This window comes from Ictidomys tridecemlineatus, chromosome 6 (genome assembly GCF_052094955.1).
Source record: "Ictidomys tridecemlineatus isolate mIctTri1 chromosome 6, mIctTri1.hap1, whole genome shotgun sequence".
Classification (NCBI taxonomy): Eukaryota; Metazoa; Chordata; class Mammalia; order Rodentia; family Sciuridae; genus Ictidomys; species Ictidomys tridecemlineatus.
The window spans coordinates 117,913,729-117,931,716 of NC_135482.1; the positions used below are offsets into that span (position 1 = coordinate 117,913,729).

At 33.0% G+C, this 17,988-nt stretch overlaps 1 protein-coding gene across 1 annotated transcript in view; it reads left to right on the plus strand.

The window, feature by feature from the left end:
• Positions 1-17,988, plus strand: part of LOC144365098 (uncharacterized) — a 41,351-nt gene that overhangs the window by 5,978 nt on the left and 17,385 nt on the right. The window contains exons 3-8 of the mRNA XM_078015908.1: positions 621-687; positions 2,939-2,996; positions 3,092-3,237; positions 14,074-14,157; positions 14,329-14,401; positions 16,447-16,520. Coding sequence (XP_077872034.1) covers positions 621-687; positions 2,939-2,996; positions 3,092-3,237; positions 14,074-14,157; positions 14,329-14,401; positions 16,447-16,520 — 502 coding nt within the window. The remainder of the gene's footprint in view (positions 1-620; positions 688-2,938; positions 2,997-3,091; positions 3,238-14,073; positions 14,158-14,328; positions 14,402-16,446; positions 16,521-17,988) is intronic.

A 17,988-nucleotide genomic window follows, 5' to 3' on the forward strand; every position in this document is an offset into this window, starting at 1 on the left:
GGATGTGGCTCAAGTGGTAGCATGCTAGCCTGGCATGCGTGAGGCCCAGGTTCAATCCTCAGCACCACATACCAACAAAGATGTTGTGTCCGCTGAGAACTTAAAAATAAATATTAAAAATTCTCTCTCTCTCTCCTCTCTCACTCTCTCTTTTTTTAAAAAAAAAGGAAGCAATGGGCTCTTTTTAGTAGATAGTATCCATGTTGAAGAACCCAGCTTACTCTTTGATAGAAAAGATACAGGAAAGTATTTTTCTACTTTATCTTGGGTTATTAGAGACTGTTTCTGTTCAAGAAACAAAAATTATTTTGCCCATTAATTTGATTTTCAGTTCAGCTTTCACCACAGGCCAGTTTGTAAAGATAAATTATTCTCAGGTTCTGCCAAACTGTTGTTTGTCACTTTTTGAAAAGAAACTAAAAGATCCTTCAATGAATATTTCATAGACAGGAAAAATTGGAGGCAGAAATAAATAAATAAATTTTGTTTAAGAGAAGTCATACTGTTATTACTATATCATCAAGAAATATCATTTGATATAATTAAACATTCACCAAAGTTTGTTTTTTTGAAAAACTGGACTTATACATTTTTTGTTGTTGTTTATTTTTACTCTAAAGATGTTCTGATAAACCTGGCCCTAGTCATTCTATGCCGGATGAGGGTGGCAATCAATCTGATACCAAGGTAAAGTACTCTTTTGTGAAGTTAATTTTCTTGTTCCAAAATTTGTTTTTGGACATGTCTATTCTTAATGTTCTGCAGTGACCTCCCTGTCATTTATTTGAAAATTGTTCAGAAGAAATTATTTCATAGAATTATGGTGATTTCTTTTTATTAATACATTTTTGTAAATACTTAAATACTTCAGGGCATTGGGGGCTGGAAAACACACAAACAGAAAAGTTACATTAGGAAAATCCTTCCAACTGCAGAAGAAATGTAAAATTTTGTAAGATTCATTTGAATAAATATACTTTACTATGACTTTTAAATCATACAGGAATTTTATGATATTTATACCTAAATAAAGATTTAAGCATTGAATTACTTTTCCTAGTAATCATGGAATTTCCCTGGAGCCATTAATTTGAAGCTATAAAGCATATTGTGTATGTACATTGTGTATACTTATTTCTCTTGGACACTGTATGTTTTAGGATCATATTCTTCTTAGGAGAACTTTTTCCCTATTTATATTCTTGATTCTTTATTTATACTAAAATAATATTAGAAATGTGGCAATATAGAAATTTAGAATCTGTTTCTTAATGCTTGCATTACAAAGGGATTGCATCATGTTTTCTGAATCTCTCCACTGAGTGCTTTTAAACTCATGATCTAAATAAAATAGATATTTTGTGCAAGATAATAACCAGTTCTTGAAGCACAGCATCTTAATGACTATGTGGTAAAACTTTAGTTTTAGAACTTCTTTGCCTTGTAGTGTATTAAAATATCCACTCAAAGATCTTATATAACATTTTGAGACATATCTTTACTTAGTTATTTACATATTCATTTCAAATCTCTTCTATCATCATGAACTATTGGAGGTTAGGAAACATATCTCCCGGAGTAACTAGAATAAAAGGAATATTTTTAATGTTTTTGACATGAATAAAAATGACCCAAAAATAGATTTATAGATAATGAATTATCCTAAGTAATATAATATGCATGGTAGAGCTAATAATCAAATCTATTGAATTTCTACAAATATGGCTTAAATTTATGTTCTTCTTTAGTGCTTAGGTTGTAAAAGTTCAGGTGAGTTATCGTGAATTAATGTCAAAAAAGGAACAATTCTTTACAATTAAGAATTGTAATTCTTTACAATTAAGAAAAATGCCATAAATAGGAAAGTTGCAACCAGAATATCTCCTGTAGAGTCTCAACCCATGTGTGATTAAGTATCAAGTTCCACATTTTTCTTTTTCTTCAGAAGTAATATTACAGGTTTCAGATAGTGGTTTATAACCATTTAAGTCACAGTTATTATATTCTAATAAAATGTAATGCTTTATTATAGAATTATTAACAAAAACAAGCATAATATAATACTATTGAGTCTTAAACATTAGTATGAATAAAAATCTTTATTATATTTAATCGTAACCACTCAATTCCTTTCTTTTTCTTTATTGACTTAAACTCAGAGTCAATTGACTAGTCATGTCTTCTATTTTTGTTTCTTTCTCCTTTCTTTCCTAGTAAAAATGTTTTAGTCCTAGAAAACATTTATTTAGTGTTTGTTCTTTCAGCCATCTTTGTTTCATGGTCAGTTTTATTTTAATCTCCTGGCTTAGAAACTGTGTGACTTTCAGCCATCAATCATTGCCCCAAATATTATTCTTGTCATTATTCTTCTCTTTCTTAGAAGGAGCACCATTTATATAATCATTTATCTTCAGCTGTTTGACTCACAGGATTGAAGCAACTTAGGTTGTTTGTGATTCCAACCCCTCTTATTCATAAGATATTCAGATAGCATGTTTTTCCACCAAGAGGTAGTTCATATCAATGTAAATCATGAAAACCCATTCCAAATATTACATGTAATTACTTTATATTTCTTAAATTGTTATTTTTTAAAAGTACTCTAAACTGCTACACATGGCTGCAATTTTTATCCTAGATTATTTGGGTTAAGAAAATAGTCAAATGGATTTCAGTATTTTTGTAATAATCAATTGGAGGTAAGGGGAGTAATATTTAGGAGCTCTCTCTACCATCTCTCATAGTCCTCATCCCATGAGAAGATGTAGGTTAGTAAATGGCAGCATTAGGGTTTGAGTATACATCCACTGACTCAGAAACCTGTGTTCTTACTGTTGTATCATGGAGCAATGGCCAATATTATGTAATTATCAATTTTTGCCAATGTAATTATCAATTTTGGTGCTTGCTACACCCAAAGCTTTTTTTTCCTTTCTAGAATATTGCAAGAGAAAAAGAAGAATTATGTAAAGATTTTCAACAGTCCAGTAAAGATGGTAAGCTATTTGAAGACTGCTTCTTCTTATGCTGTTCATTAATTTGAAATGACAGACATTTTCATATACTATTTACTTTGTTTTTACTGTCATAGAAGCAATATCTGACACAGGAACACGAGAAAATAAAACCTTGTTTGACAACAGTGGTACTGAGTGTCAAAAGGAAGATGAAGATGAAGACAATCTTGTACAATTTATCAGTATAAAGACCCCTTTCTTTTCAGCAACTGACTCAAAGGTGAGGTGTTTTTAAACCTCTTTTTCCCATGTCTTCTTACATATCATCTTCCATATGCACATAATAATGACATACATCCCAGAGGTAAACATAAGGCTACAAAGTCATAAGGATAGCAACAGGCAGAGTAGATATGCAGGATTAACATTTATGGAACTTGGTGGGAGTGAGCAATCCTTAGGAATGCCATTATGGATGTAAAGAATTAGAAAAAAAAGTATAATCCCCCACTTATGTATGGGTGTACCTGGAGGGAGAGCCCCCTTATCTAAGGAAAGCCCAAGGAATGTATCCCAGAGCTACCAGGCTAAAGCAAAATTCCAGGAAATATATTTGATAGTTAAAAAAATAAGAATGTGTCCTTGACAGTGTTCCACACATAGGATAATCATTTATCAAACATGTCATGGCAACAAAGAAAGGCTGGGACTGCCATTGCTTGGGAGGGTTCCCACTGCAGTCATACCGATTTGAATTATCTACCAGCTAGAGGACAGAGTGACCCAACACACCTTTTGGGGATTCTAAGGTATCTGAAAGCTGGGAATCTTTCAAAAGAAACAATGACCAAGAGATTTTGTTGTACACGTTGTGTAGTTTTATTGAAATTAAAGAAAAAGGCAAAAAAAGTAAAAATTGAAGAAAAAGAAAATAAGCCAAAAGAACAGCTCGATGAATACGAAGCTGAGAATGAGGGATGCATAGGAAGAAATTATTTAAGGGCGAGATATATCCAGATTGAATAAAAGTCAAGATGAAAGAAGTTAAAAATATAACAGAAATAGTGAATTTAAGGACAGCAGGAGCTGTATATTATTAATTATGATAGAAACTAGATTCTTCTGAAAAACTTAGTTGATTTTAATGAAGATCTTGAAGAAAATATAATCCTCATTTCTTTTAAACTTAAGGAGTTTGTAGTTCCGATGTGGATAGAAGTGGGAGTGGAGTCATTGAAGGTCTTTCTGGGTGTGAATATAAGCTCATAAGGATTGGAAGGAGCCAGTCAATGAATGCTTAGGAGGAGGCCATTCTGGATAGGGAGTGCAGTGGGTCATTTTACTCCTAATATCCTGAAATGACCAGAGAGGTGGTGTGGGATCACTATCAGCATAATCATTTTGTGATTATAACATGTAGAAAAAATCATGAAAATAAGTGCTTGGCATATATTATATGCTTAGTAAAACAAAATTATTTTCATTGTGTTCTCACTGAAGCTTGGAATTTTAAAATTTAGCACTAATGAATTATAGACAAGATGATTAAGATGGTATTTTTTGTAATTGATGCACATGAAGTACCTAAATGACTTATTTGTACATGCATATTACATTTTGGCCAATTTCACTCCAAAATACTTACCATTTCTTCCTTCCTATGCCCAACTCCTTTCTCTCTATACTGATTGTCTTTCCCAGTGAAAATATCTCCTTCTTTAGTTTCACCATAGGAGAGAAAATGTCATGCTTTTTCTTTTGTATCTGACTTATTGTTCTTCACATGATGCTTTCTAGGTCCATCATTTTTTTAAGAATGACACAATATCACTTTTTTATGGATAAAAAATACACCTGTGTGTATATATACCACATTTCCTTTTTCTATTTTTTTTTACTTTTTTAAAAAATTGATTTTAAAAAAATAAATGAGATCAGAATGCATTACAATTTTTATTATACATATACAGCATAATTTTTCATATCTCTGGTTGTATACAAAGTATATTCACACCAATTCATGTCTTCATACATGTCCATCACATTTCACCATCCTTGCTAACTGCTGCTTCCTTCCATCCCCTCCCACCCTCTGCCCTATCTAGAGTTTGTTGGTTCCTCCCATGCTCCCCCTCCCTACCCAACTATAAATAAGCCTCCATATATCAGAGAAAACATTTAGAATTGTTTTTTGGATTGGCTAACTTCACTTAGCTTTATCCTCTCCAACATCATCCATTTACCTGCAAATGCCATGATTTTATCCTCTTTTATTGCTGGGTAATATTCCCTTGTGTATATATGCCACATTTTTTTTTATTCATTCATCTACTGAAGGGTATCTAGGTTGGTTTCACATTTTAGCTATTTTGAGTTATGCTGCTATAAACATTGATGTTGCTGTGTCCCTGTAATCTGCTGTTTTTAAGTCATTTGAGTATACACCAAGGAGAGGGATAGCTGGGTTAAATGATGGATCCATTCCCAGTTTTCCAAGGAATCTCCATACCCTAATCTTTATCATGTGTGATTAGGCCCCAACTTCCTTAATAAAAACTCGTGTAGTGCAAGAATTAAAATTAAGAATCAATAAAAATAAATCAATAAAATAAATCAATAAAACTAAAAAGTTTCTTCTCAGCAAAAGAAACAATCTATGAGGTGAATAGATATCCTAAATCTTGGGAGCAAATTTTACTCTTCACACATTTTCTTTATTTATCTGTTGAGAAACACCTAGACTGATCCTATATCTTGTCTATTATAAATAGTCTCTTAAAAACATGGGTGTATACAGAATCTCTTGAGTATGCTGACTTTAATTGTTTCAACAAATACTGAGGACTGGTGTAGTTGAATCATACAGCAGTTCTAGTTTTACTTGTTTTTTGAATAACCTCCATAATGATTTACCTAGGGGATATAGTACTTTACGTTCCCACCAAAAATTTATAAGTGTTTTTTCTCCCCACAACCTCCCCAGTATTTATTATTTGCTTTCTGACTGGTGTAAGATGAAATCTCAATGCTGTTTTGATTTACCTTTCATATGGTGTTGGAGATTTGTACCTCTTTTTCTAAGAACTATTTTTTCCTTTTATTTGCCCACTTGTTGAATGGGAAATTTGTGTGTCAGGTGTTAAGAATTTTGAGTTTTTTATTCAGGATATTAGTCCTCTGTTAGAAGAATAACTGGCAAAGACTTTCTCCCATCTGAAGACCATCTCTTTATACTGCAGTTGTTTGACTAGCCTTGCAGAAGATTTTTTGATTTCATGCAGGCCCACTCATCTATTGTTGCTGTTATTTCCTGAGCCATTCAAGAAGTCAGTGCCTATGCCTATTTCCTAAAATGTTGTTATTATTTTTCTGTACTTTTTTAGTTGCAAAGCTTTTGGTCTTATATCTGTCTTTGATTCCTTTTAAATTGTCTCTTGTACAATGTTAGAGATAGGGATCTAGTTTTATACTTATTGCTTGTTCACCCACAACCATTTTCTAAAGAATCTTTCTATTCTTCAGTTTATGTTTTTGGTACTATTGTCATAAATGAGATGACTGTAGTTGTGTAGATTTGTCTCTGTGTCTTTTATTCTATTTCATTTTGTATAGGACTGTCTTTATGCCAGTACCATGCTGTTTTCCTTACTATGGCTCTGGATTACGTTTTGAAATTGGGCATTGTGGTGTCTCAATCACTGGTTTTATTCCTCATTCACTTTAGCTAATATGGGTCTTTTCTTCTTTCATGTGTATTAGTAATACTTTTTCCAGTTGTGCAAAGCTATTATTTAAGTTTTTATATAAATTACATGGAATCTGTAGATTATTCTTGGTAATGTGATCACTTTTACAGTATGAATTCTGTCTCCCTAGGTATATGTGATAACTTGTTAGCTTCTAGTTTCTTCTTCAGTATTTTTTTTCAATATTTTTAAATTTTTGTTGACGAGGTCTTTCACCTCCTTGGTTAGATTTATTCCTAGGTATTTATTAAGCTATTTAAATGAGTTGTTATACTGATTACATTCCCATCAGGTTTGCTATTGCTATTGAAAACCTTATTATTTTTTTTTTTGTATAATGACTTTGCATACTATTACTCTGCTAACTTTGTTCATCCTTTTTGATGTCAAGATAATTGCTGCTGTTTTTATTTCAAATCTGGAAATAGGTACTCTTCTTTGTTTTTGGCTTCCATTTCCATGTGTTTTCATTTTCTATCCTTTTACTTTTATTCTCTGAATGTATTTTCCAGTCAAGCATACTCCTGCAGAATAGTGGATTCATTTTTTTATTAATTCAACATTTCTTATATTTTGGATAGGTCTTATAATTGGAGAATTAGTGTTAATATACAGATGAGTGCTGCTTTCTTTTTTTATTTCTAATATAGATTTTGCTTCTAACTTAAATTTGCTTAACTATTGTATGCTTTCCTATGCTGTCTTTGTGGATTTTAATCTCATGTGTGGAATTTTTCTTTGAGCATCTTGTGAAAAACTGGCTTGATTGACATGATGTTTTAGTTTATTTTTGTCTTGGAAGGTCTTTATTTCATCTTTGAATTTGAAGGATAACTCTGAGGCATATCGCCATCTAGGCTGGCAGTATTTCACTTTCAGGACTTAAAATATGTCATTGCAGGTGCTCCTAGCCTTTAGATTTATACCGGTGCCTTATCATTTATAGGTGTCTTGTTTTTTCTCTCTTTGCTCTTAGTTTTGGCATTTTAAGTAAAATATAAATGCAGAATTCCTCTTTTGTTTATATCTATTTAGACTCTAAATGTCTCCTGTGTTTTGATGTTCACCATGTTTCCATGATGAAAGAAATTTTCTCTGAAAAGTTCACTGAATAATAATACAAGTTCATTGAATAAGTGTTCTCTGTTATTCATCTCTGTCTGCAGTACTTAAGCACAATCTGAGACTTGACTTTGGTCATTTTTTTCAATATTTATTTCTTTTAGTTGTACACATACCCTTGTTTTTTTATGTATTTATTTTTATTTAGTGTTGAGGATCAAACAGAGGCCCTTGCACCCGCTAGGCAAGCACTCTACTGCTGAGCCACAACCCCAGCCCCTTGGTCAATTTTTTTATTAGACTTTTATGGTTATACATAGTCGTTAGGTTCATCCCAATAAACTCATATATGCATGGAAAGTAATTTCAATTCATAATGTCCCCTTTTCCCTTTAATTCTCCCTTCTCTCTCCAATTCTCTTTCCTCTATTCTATTAGATTTCCTTGTGCTGGCCTACGAATTTGCATTTAATTGGTCCTTTATTTAATCTTATCCTCCCCATCTCTTTCCTTTAATTTACTCTTGATTTTGCAAGACAACATCTGACATTTGAGTTTCTGAGTTTGGCTAATTTTACTTAGTACTATATTCTCCATTTCCATCCATTTCTCAATAAATACTATAATTTCATTCTTTAAAATGGCTGAATAGAACTTCATTTTGTGTGAGTGTGTGTGTATATATATATATACATACATATATATGTGTGTGTGTGTGTGTGTGTGTGTGTGTGTCTTACCATGTCTTAACCTGTTCATGTATTGATGGGCATCTGTGTTGATTCCATATTTCAGGTATTGTGAATTGTATTGCTATTAATATTGATGTGGCTATGTTTCTGTGGTATACTGATTATAGATCTTTTGGGAAAATACCCAGGAATGAGATAGCTGGGCCATATCATGGGTGCATCCCTAGTTTTATTGAGGAATCTCCAATCTTTTTTTTTCAGAGTGGTTTATTAGTCTGTAGTACAAGTGTTCCTTTCTCCCCCTATTCTTGCCAGAATTTATAGCTCTTTGGATTCTTGATTATTGCCATTCTGAGTGGAGTGAGATGAAATCTTAATGTAGTTTGCATTGCCTTGATTGCTAGAGATATTAAACATTTATTCATAATTTATTGGTCTTTTATATTTTTCTATAAAGAAGTTTCTGTTTAGTTCTTTTGCCTATTTATTGGTTTTGCTAATTGTTTTTGTGGAGTTAAGATTTTTGAATTATTTCTATATTGTGGATGTTATTCTCCTATTGGAGGAGCAGATTTCCAAGATTTAATCCCATTTGTAGTTCTCTCTTCATGCTTTTGTTTACTTAGCAGTGCAGAAGCTTTTTATTTGAAACCACTTATTGATTTTGGTTTCATTTTTTGTGCTCTGTGGCTCTTGTAAATGAAGATGGTGTCAGTACCTCTATGATGGAGTGATGCTCCTATGTTTTCTTCCAGCCATTGTAAGGTTTCTAGTCTAATTCCTACATCTTTGATCCATTTCAATTTGAGTTTTGTGCAGGGTGAATAATAGAGTTCTAATTTCATTTTTTCTACATAAAGCTATCCCATTTTCCCAGCATCAAGATATATTTTTGTCATCTTTCCCATATATCAGACCATATAGGTTTGTGAGTTTTTCTTTGTGTCTTCTATTCCATTGGTCTTCAAACCTCTTTCGGTGCCAATACGATGCTGCTTTTACTACTACAACTCTGTAGTATAATTTTATATTGGGTATTGTGATGCCTCCTGCTTCACTATTCTTGTTTATTATTACTTTGGCTATTTTGGGACTCTTCTTACAAATGAATTCAAGAATTGTTTTTCTTCTAATTCTGTGAAGAATGTCATTGATGTTTTGTTGGAGATTGTATTAAATCTATATATTGCTTTTGGTAATATGACCATATTGACAATATTAATGCTGCTTATCCAAGAACATGTGATGTCTTTTCATCTTCTAAGGTCCTCTTTAATTTTTCTTAAGTGTTCTATAATTTTCATTGTAGAGCTATAACACTCCTTAGTTAGGTTAATTTAAAAGTATGGTTTTTTAAATTTTATTTGAGGTTGTTGCAAATGGGATAGTTTTTCTATTTTCTTCCTTTATTGAATCCCCATAGGAGTATAGGAAAGCTATTCATTTGATCTTGTATCAGGCTGCTTTGCTAAATTCATATATATGCTCTAGAATTCTTCTGGTGGAATATTTTGGACCTATAGATATAGGATCATAATGTGAGCATAGGATCATATTGTCAGTAACAGAGATAGTTTGACTTCTTCTTTTCCTATTTATAACCATTTGAGTTCCTTTTCTTGCCTGATTGCTTTGATAATGTTTCAAGGAGTATATTGAATAGGAGTGGTGGGAGGGGACAGCTTTGTCTTGTTCCTGAATTTAGTGGAAGTGCTTTTAGTTTTACATCATTTGCTATGATGTTGGTTTTGGGTTTGTCATAATGGCTTTTATGATGTTGAGGTAAGTTTCTTCAATCCACAGCTTCTTCCTCATTTATATTATGGGTGTTGGATTTTATTGAAGATCTCTTATGTGGCTATTGAGATGATCATGTGATTTTTTTTGTTGTTCTGCTTAAGTAAAGAATCAGTTATTGGTTCATGTAGTTTTACCAGGCTTGCATTCCTGAAATGAAACTCAGTTGATCATGTGGTAGTATGTTCTTGATATGTTTTTGAATTTGGTTTGCTGATATATTATTTAGAATTTTTCCATCTATGTTCATCAGTGATATTGGTCTATAGTTTTCTTCTCTTGATCATCTTTGGTTTTTGCTTTAAAGTTACATATACTAGCCTCATAAAAAGTATTAGGGTTGTCCCCTTTCTTAAGATTTCATGGAATACCTTGAGAAAAACTGATATTATTTCATCTGTAAACTTCTTATAGAGGTCAGCTGTGAATCCATCACATCTAGTGCTTTTCTTTTTTGGAATGCTTTTAATTGCTGTTTCAATTTCATTACTTGATATTGTTCTGCTTAGGATTTCTTTATCTGGTTCAATATGGGCGGTTATATGTGTTTAGAAACTTGTGCATATTTTCCAGGTTTACTATTTGATTGGAGTATAAATTTTCAAAATAGTCTCTGATATCCTTTGGATTTAGACTGTGTGGTGATGTTTCCCTTTACCTCTGATTTTTGTCAGTTTGCTTCTTTTTAGTCTCTAACCTGTGGGGTTTCATCTTGTTCTAGGTTTGCAATACCTCATAGAATGGGAAAAAATAAACTATAATAACAACTATTGGAAATAACAAACAGTATTGAAGTAAACACATAGATCCTACTATGATGTTTCCAACACTAACTGTCACTAGTAAACAGGAATGGTGTGTTCAGTGATTGGGAGCAGTAGTAAAAACAGTAACCATGAATTAATACTTGATTTAAAGCAATTAGTGGAGGCAGAGTTATATAAACCATGTAGTTCTGAGCAATAGTAAATATACAGTAAATTAGAAGTGAAGGAAATGTGGTTGGGAAATTAAAACAGACTACAATATCCACAAAGTGAACAAAGAGAATGTAGAACAGTAGCAGGTGATACTTATATTGAGGGAGGGAAATAATTAGAAGAAGCATGGTATTAAGAAAGGGGGAGATTGTTTGAATTGAATTCAGCTACTGGTAGGAGAAGATAATATTGAAAAACAAATGAGTAAAGTAAGCACATTAAAATAATGGAAAATCCAACCAAAATATAAAGTACAATGAACCTTAACCTTCCCAAGACAATGTTTGAAAAAGATAACTACATTGAAAAAGGCTGAATATGAGAGAGAACAAGACAAATAGTGTATGTATATATGACCTTGAAATAATCAGGATAGCCACATTTCTTTCTTTCTCTTTGTCTTGTTCTCTCTCTCTCTCTCTCTGTATGTGTGTGTGTGTGTGTGTGTGTGTGTGTGTGTGTGAGAGAGAGAGAGAGAGAGAGAGAGAGAGAGAGTAGGGAAAAGAAAAATGTTAGAAAATATATAGGTATTTCAAAAAACTCGATATCTTATTTTAGATGGAGGGGACACTGAAGTAGTAGTAGTTAAAATACTTGCCTGGAATGTATAGTCAATATCTGTGTTCATTAGTTTTTATTACCATTATTCTTAAGTAAAGTACTAATAAAGAGAACAAGAATTGGGGGATTTTAATTCCTTCCCATTATTGTGTTGCTCTCTGATTTATGAGTTGCCATGGTCAAAGATTGAATCTTTTTGATATGAGACTCAGTTTGCATTTTCAGCACTAAAAGGTGGGGTGGGTTACTATGTACGATGGGTTTGTGTTTTGACCCTCCATACAAGATCTATGCACCCCCTGGGCACTGCTTCTTCAGCACATTCTGCAAGGGGAAATCTGCCCTATGGTGCTGTGTTGTGTTTAGCCCTCAGCTTTAATTGGGTTACCTTATTTGGAGTGGCTAGGTTGACCTGCCCCTAGGACTAGACTTTATCCAATTGCTTCTGTGGGTTTGGTTCTTAGGTGCCTCCCAAGACATCCAATTGTGGGGAAAGGGTGCTGTTCCTGCACTCACTTTTGCCCAGGAACTCAGCCATCCCAGGTATACTTCCTTTGGATATTCCCTTCACCAACTGCCACTTCCAGACCACCTCAGATGTTCATGTGAGCCACTGGACAGCAAGGCTTCCCTTCACCCTTCCAACTCCAGGCACAGTCACTCCATGCCCATTTCACTCACATAGGTCAGACTTTGCCTAGGCACCTGCAAATACTGTGGCTGTGTTTGTGTGTGTTTCTGATCTCTGGAGTTCTGCAGATGTCATGGCATGCATGCTGGCCCCTAAAGGATTCCTGCCTGAGCACTGCATGGCCAATCAGGATAGAGCACTCACTTATTTCACACCCAATTGTAATTGTAAAAAAACCTGCAGGGTTTGCAATCTCCTAGTTTAAGTAAGTTCGGGCAATGTTTTGATCTCTGATTTCTCTATACCAAAACAAGTGGTGGGTCTGCTCAGGTGATCAGAAGCTACTATCAACAGTGGTGAGCTTTCTTCTTTATTTTCCTGTATCCAAACTTCCAATTCTCCAAGCTTCTCTGTTGCCTGATATTAAATCCCAGTGAAATCCCTTTTAAACCACCACACTGAAAAGCTGTATATCAGCTGCTTTGGTTTTATTGCCACAGAGTAGGCTAGAAAGCAGACTTCCCTATTCTGATATCTTGTAATTTCAAGTTGATCTTTTGACATTGCCAAGTTTCTTATTTTTATTAGTATCTGAAAGTTTACTAATGTACCATGTCTTCAAGCCTTAACATTCTTTTTTTCTTCCTGATATAGTACATTGGTGGTACTGTCTACTCAGATTTTTCTTTGATTTAATGAACTTATCATTTCCAAAAATTTTTTTCCAAGAAACTTTTATCTCATTACTATAATGTTCTTTCAAAATTTCTATCATCTTCATTAATTTATTTCTAAGTTTTCTCACTTAAATATTTTTACAATAAATTATTTCTTCAGCATGCTTGTCAATCTTGGTATGTGAATTGAGTTATTGGGAAATTTGGAACTTTTGATGGTTACTTATTATGTGGCTCTCTCATATTACTTATATTAGTATGTTGAGGATAATGCATGCACTTGGCTTGATTTTCCTTCTGCTATCCAATGTGGGTTATTTAATTGAGATTTCTTTTGTTGATATGTTCTGAGCAGAGGATATGTCTCATTTTCAAAGCTCCAACTCAACAAGAGAAAAGTGCTTGGATCATTCATTCAAAGAACCAAACTTGGAAGCAAAAAACATGTAAATTTATAACAAAAATATGTTTAAGATGATGTCTCTAAATTATCTAAGCAATGCGAAGTGGGAAATAATAATGTAAAATGCAAAAGAAAGGTATTAGTGATTCCAAAATTAATACAGAAATAGACCAAAAAAGCAAAATAAATAAATAAATCAAAAAGTGGTGGAAGGGAAAATCTACAGAAGGAAAATGAGGGTGAAAACTGAAAATGAGAAATGATGCAAATAAAAATGAGAGATACAAAAACAAGTACATAGAAAAACCCATTAAAACAATAGAAAGATTATATAAATTATACATATTAAAGCATAAATAATGAGGAAAAACTTTTTAAAAAAAAAACTACAAAAATCCAAAACCAACAACATTTCTTACACAGGAAATATTGATATAATTAAATGTAGAATTCTGATGTGATTAAAATGTAGAAATTTGTTTCCACAACTTCTGTCTTTAGAATTGATCAGTCTTTTGGGTTTTCTGGCTAGCAACTACAGTTCTACTTATTTCTTCTGAATTCTAGTCTGAAAAGCCTGGAGTCTTTACTGTGCAGTACCCTCCTGTATGCCTACCAGGATGTGTTACAGGACCATTTTCAGAAGCAGAGGTAAATCACATTCAATATTGGCTTTGTGAACCTGGATATAGTGTAAGAGCTGCCCCCAAAGCATGGAGACTGTGGAATATTCTATACACTAAAACTCAACTTGAAATATTGCCAAATAATGCATGAAATACAATCAGTATTTACTTAATATATTTTTCCAAACTCATTTAGGCTTTCAAGAAAATAATTAATACTCCTACAAATCAATCAGTACCAATGAAAGAAGCAAAGACACTCAAATCAGGTAAATTTTGCAATACAATTTCTCTGTAAAGATGTATACAAAAACATTTGACATGCCAGCAGTCTGTATATTTTAATTCATTTAAAAACTTCATTGTATACTGGCTGAATATTTTGTATCTTCTATGTGTCTGGAAATATTCCCTCAATTCAAGTCTTCATCATCTTTATTTTGTGTTGTTGCCTTCTAATTATTCATCACCATTTATGCCTGTGCACCTCACATACATCCTGCTGGTGACATTTGTAGGTCATCAAGTTACAATGCAAATATAAACAAGAACCACTTCATACAACATGGGGTCCAAGTATTTTAAAGTTAACTAGAAATTTTTCATGATATAAATTCTGCCTGCATATATTTAACTCTTTCCTCTGTATTTTTAGTCATCTGTCATTACTCCTCATCAATCACCATAATTTTTTTTTAAAAAAAATCAAATTGTATACTTTATTTATTTATTTATTTTTATGTGGTGCTGAGGATTAAAACCAGTGCTTCCCACATGCCAGGCAAGTGCTTTACAACTGAGCCACAACCCCTGTCCCCAAACCCCATATTTTTTGACAAATAAAGATGCCATTGAATATTGTACTTTCTCTCTTGCAACTGTCTTTCCTGCCCTCTCCATTTCCTGTCCTGGCTTAATACAGAGCTTAGGCCCTACCTACAGAAAAGCTATCACATGTGAAGCCTTTTGTCCATACTAGCATATACCAGGATCTCAATCAAATATCTGGTCAAGTAAATAAGATTGGAGATAAAATTGTTCCTTCCAATCTAGGAGCAATGGGGTAATACCTGTAAATGAAGAATTTACAGTATGAGTTGCAAAGAATCAGTAGAAAAATTGGTCAAGTACTAAAAAAGACCGAGGAAGGAAACATCAGCCTACATACATAGGAAAGTAATGTAGATTAATTCTACTATTCCTGCTCCCTCTTTTCGAATCTACTGAACTTCTAGTTTACTTCAATCCCTTGTTGTGTGTTAACATCCACATATCAGAGAGAACATTTGACTTTTGGGTTTTGGGGATTGGCTTATTCTGCTTAGGTCAATACAAGAATAACTCAAAAGAACAAGTAAAAAATATCAATCTATTTATAAGAAAAGAATCTCCTAGCAACTCAGGATTACAGACTTGGGCAAAGTATCTTCATAGGCACCAAGTTAGAGCACTATCCTATAATATTAGTCATGGTACTTTTGAGTAAAGTGAAATGAAACCATTAAATCTTATATTTAAATCTTAAATATTTTATTTTTTAGAACAGCTTCATTAAGTGTAATAGATATAAAATAAAGAGAAAACACCAGCCTATGTCATTAGTGAGAGTTAAGGAAGACTTCATATAGGACAGTGAGTCCCAAATGCAGAAAAGAAATTTGTTAGAATAAAAGAAAAAACATTTCATAGATAAGGGACAGGGCATTATTAACAAAGGTGTAATAATATCAGTCATTTTGGAAATCACCAGTAGTGAAAGAGGGGTTGTTTGAAAGCTACTTATTCTAAGGTAGAACATAGTGAACAGTATGAATTATCATGTTTCTGTGGAACTATAAATTTTGTTTCTGAGGACTTTGCATTTATCTTGAGTGGTGAATCTTTGAGATACTTGTGTGCATTGAACCTGGTGACATCTAGCCCAAGAGGTTTCTGAAATTTTGGGTTAGTATAGATATTTTTTTAGAGGAGTCAATATTAGCTGGGCATACTAAAGCATATCTTTAATCTATCCTATATATAGGAGGATGGCATATTTCAAGCCAGCCTGAGCATTTTCCAGAGATGGTGTCTCCAAATAATATAAAAGACCTAGAAATGAAAGTCAGTTGCAGAATATTTGCCAAGCTTTGGGTTCAACCCCTCACAATCAGAACAAAAATTATAAGATAGTCACCTAAAAGTCAAAATTAATTTAAATGCATATTTGGGAGAATATAAATAGATTATTGTTAGAGATATTTATTTTTATTTTGCTAGAGGATCCCTCTTTATAACTCTCTAAGTCATTTAAGTATATCTATATATTTGTCAGCAAAACCATATTTACCTGTGACTCCGGAGGATGGGAGAAAAATTCTTGGTGGTACCCAAATCCAGCAGCCAAAGGTATGTAAACATTTAAGTTCCTGACTTCCTGTATTTTTCTTTGCTTTAATAATGAAGAATAGGCTAAATGAAATTACCTTTCAAATGAATGTTAGAATGGAAAGATCATTTATTATTTCATAAGCCAAAAGCATTCAAACTGGTTGTGAATCTACAAATAATTTAAGAATTCATGGTGTCTATAGATCAATTTTATGCTTGGGATTGAGGCAAAAAAATATTTTGTTTGTGCTTCTATTTTGATAATCTCCTTAAATGATCAACTAATAACTGGTTGAAATTAGGAACAAATTTAACAGCAAGGGCCACTGAATGCATTCATGCTAAAAGGTGGTCATTTTTTCTGGCTGAAAATTTTAGTATTACCAGCCTGTAATATCGTGGTCAAAGATTTCATTGTGCCTTGTCTTCAGTGATTTTTTTTCAAAGTAGGAAACTGACTCATTAGAGGAAAACAGCTGCCTGAGCAATTAGGTAAGAGAGCAAATAAATAGGAAAGGAAGAAATCAAAATATCACTGTTTGTAGAAGACATGATACTTGACCTAGGAGAGCCAACAAACTCCATGAAAAACTTCTAGAGATAATGAACAAATTTGGCAAAGTAGCAGGTTCCATAATGCACATGAAAAAAATCAGTCCGCTTTCCCATATACCAAAAATGAATCTTCTGAGAAAGCAATTAGAAAAACATTTTTTCACAATATCTTTAAAAGATACCTAGGGTTGTTTCTTTTTTTAAAGTATGTTTATTTTAGTTGTTGATGGATTTAATTTAATTTATTTATTTATATGTGGTACTGAGAATTGAACCTAGTGCCTCACATATGCTAGGCAAGGGCTCTACCACTGACCCACAGCCTCAGCACCTTAGGGATATTTCTAACCAAGGAAGTGAATGACTTCCACATGAAAATTGTGGAACACATTGAATCAAGTAATTGAAGAAGACCTCAAAAGATGGAAAGACCTTCCATATGTATGGATAAGTAGAATTAATATTATTAAAAGGCCCATACTACCAATAGAAATATACAGATTCAATGCAATCTCCATCAAAAATGCCAGTGATATTTTTCACAGAACTAGGAAACAATAGTTCTAAAATTGATTTGGAAGAATAATAAACCCAGAAGAGCCAAAGTAATTCAAAGACAAAACAGTGATGCTGGAGGTATTATAAAACCTGATTTCAAATTATACTACAGAGCTATAGTAACAAAGCTGCATGATACAGGCATGAAATAGACACCTAGATCTATGGTACAGAATAGAAGACATCTATTCTTTGTCACTTGTTCTTTGACAAAGATGCCAAAAACATAGACTGGAGAAAAGAAAGCCTTTTTCACGAATGGTGCTGAGACAACTCGTTATCCATATATAGAAGAGTAAAATTAAATCCTTGTCTTACCTTGCACAAAAATAATTTCAAAGTTGACCAAAGACTTAGGAATTAGAACAGAACC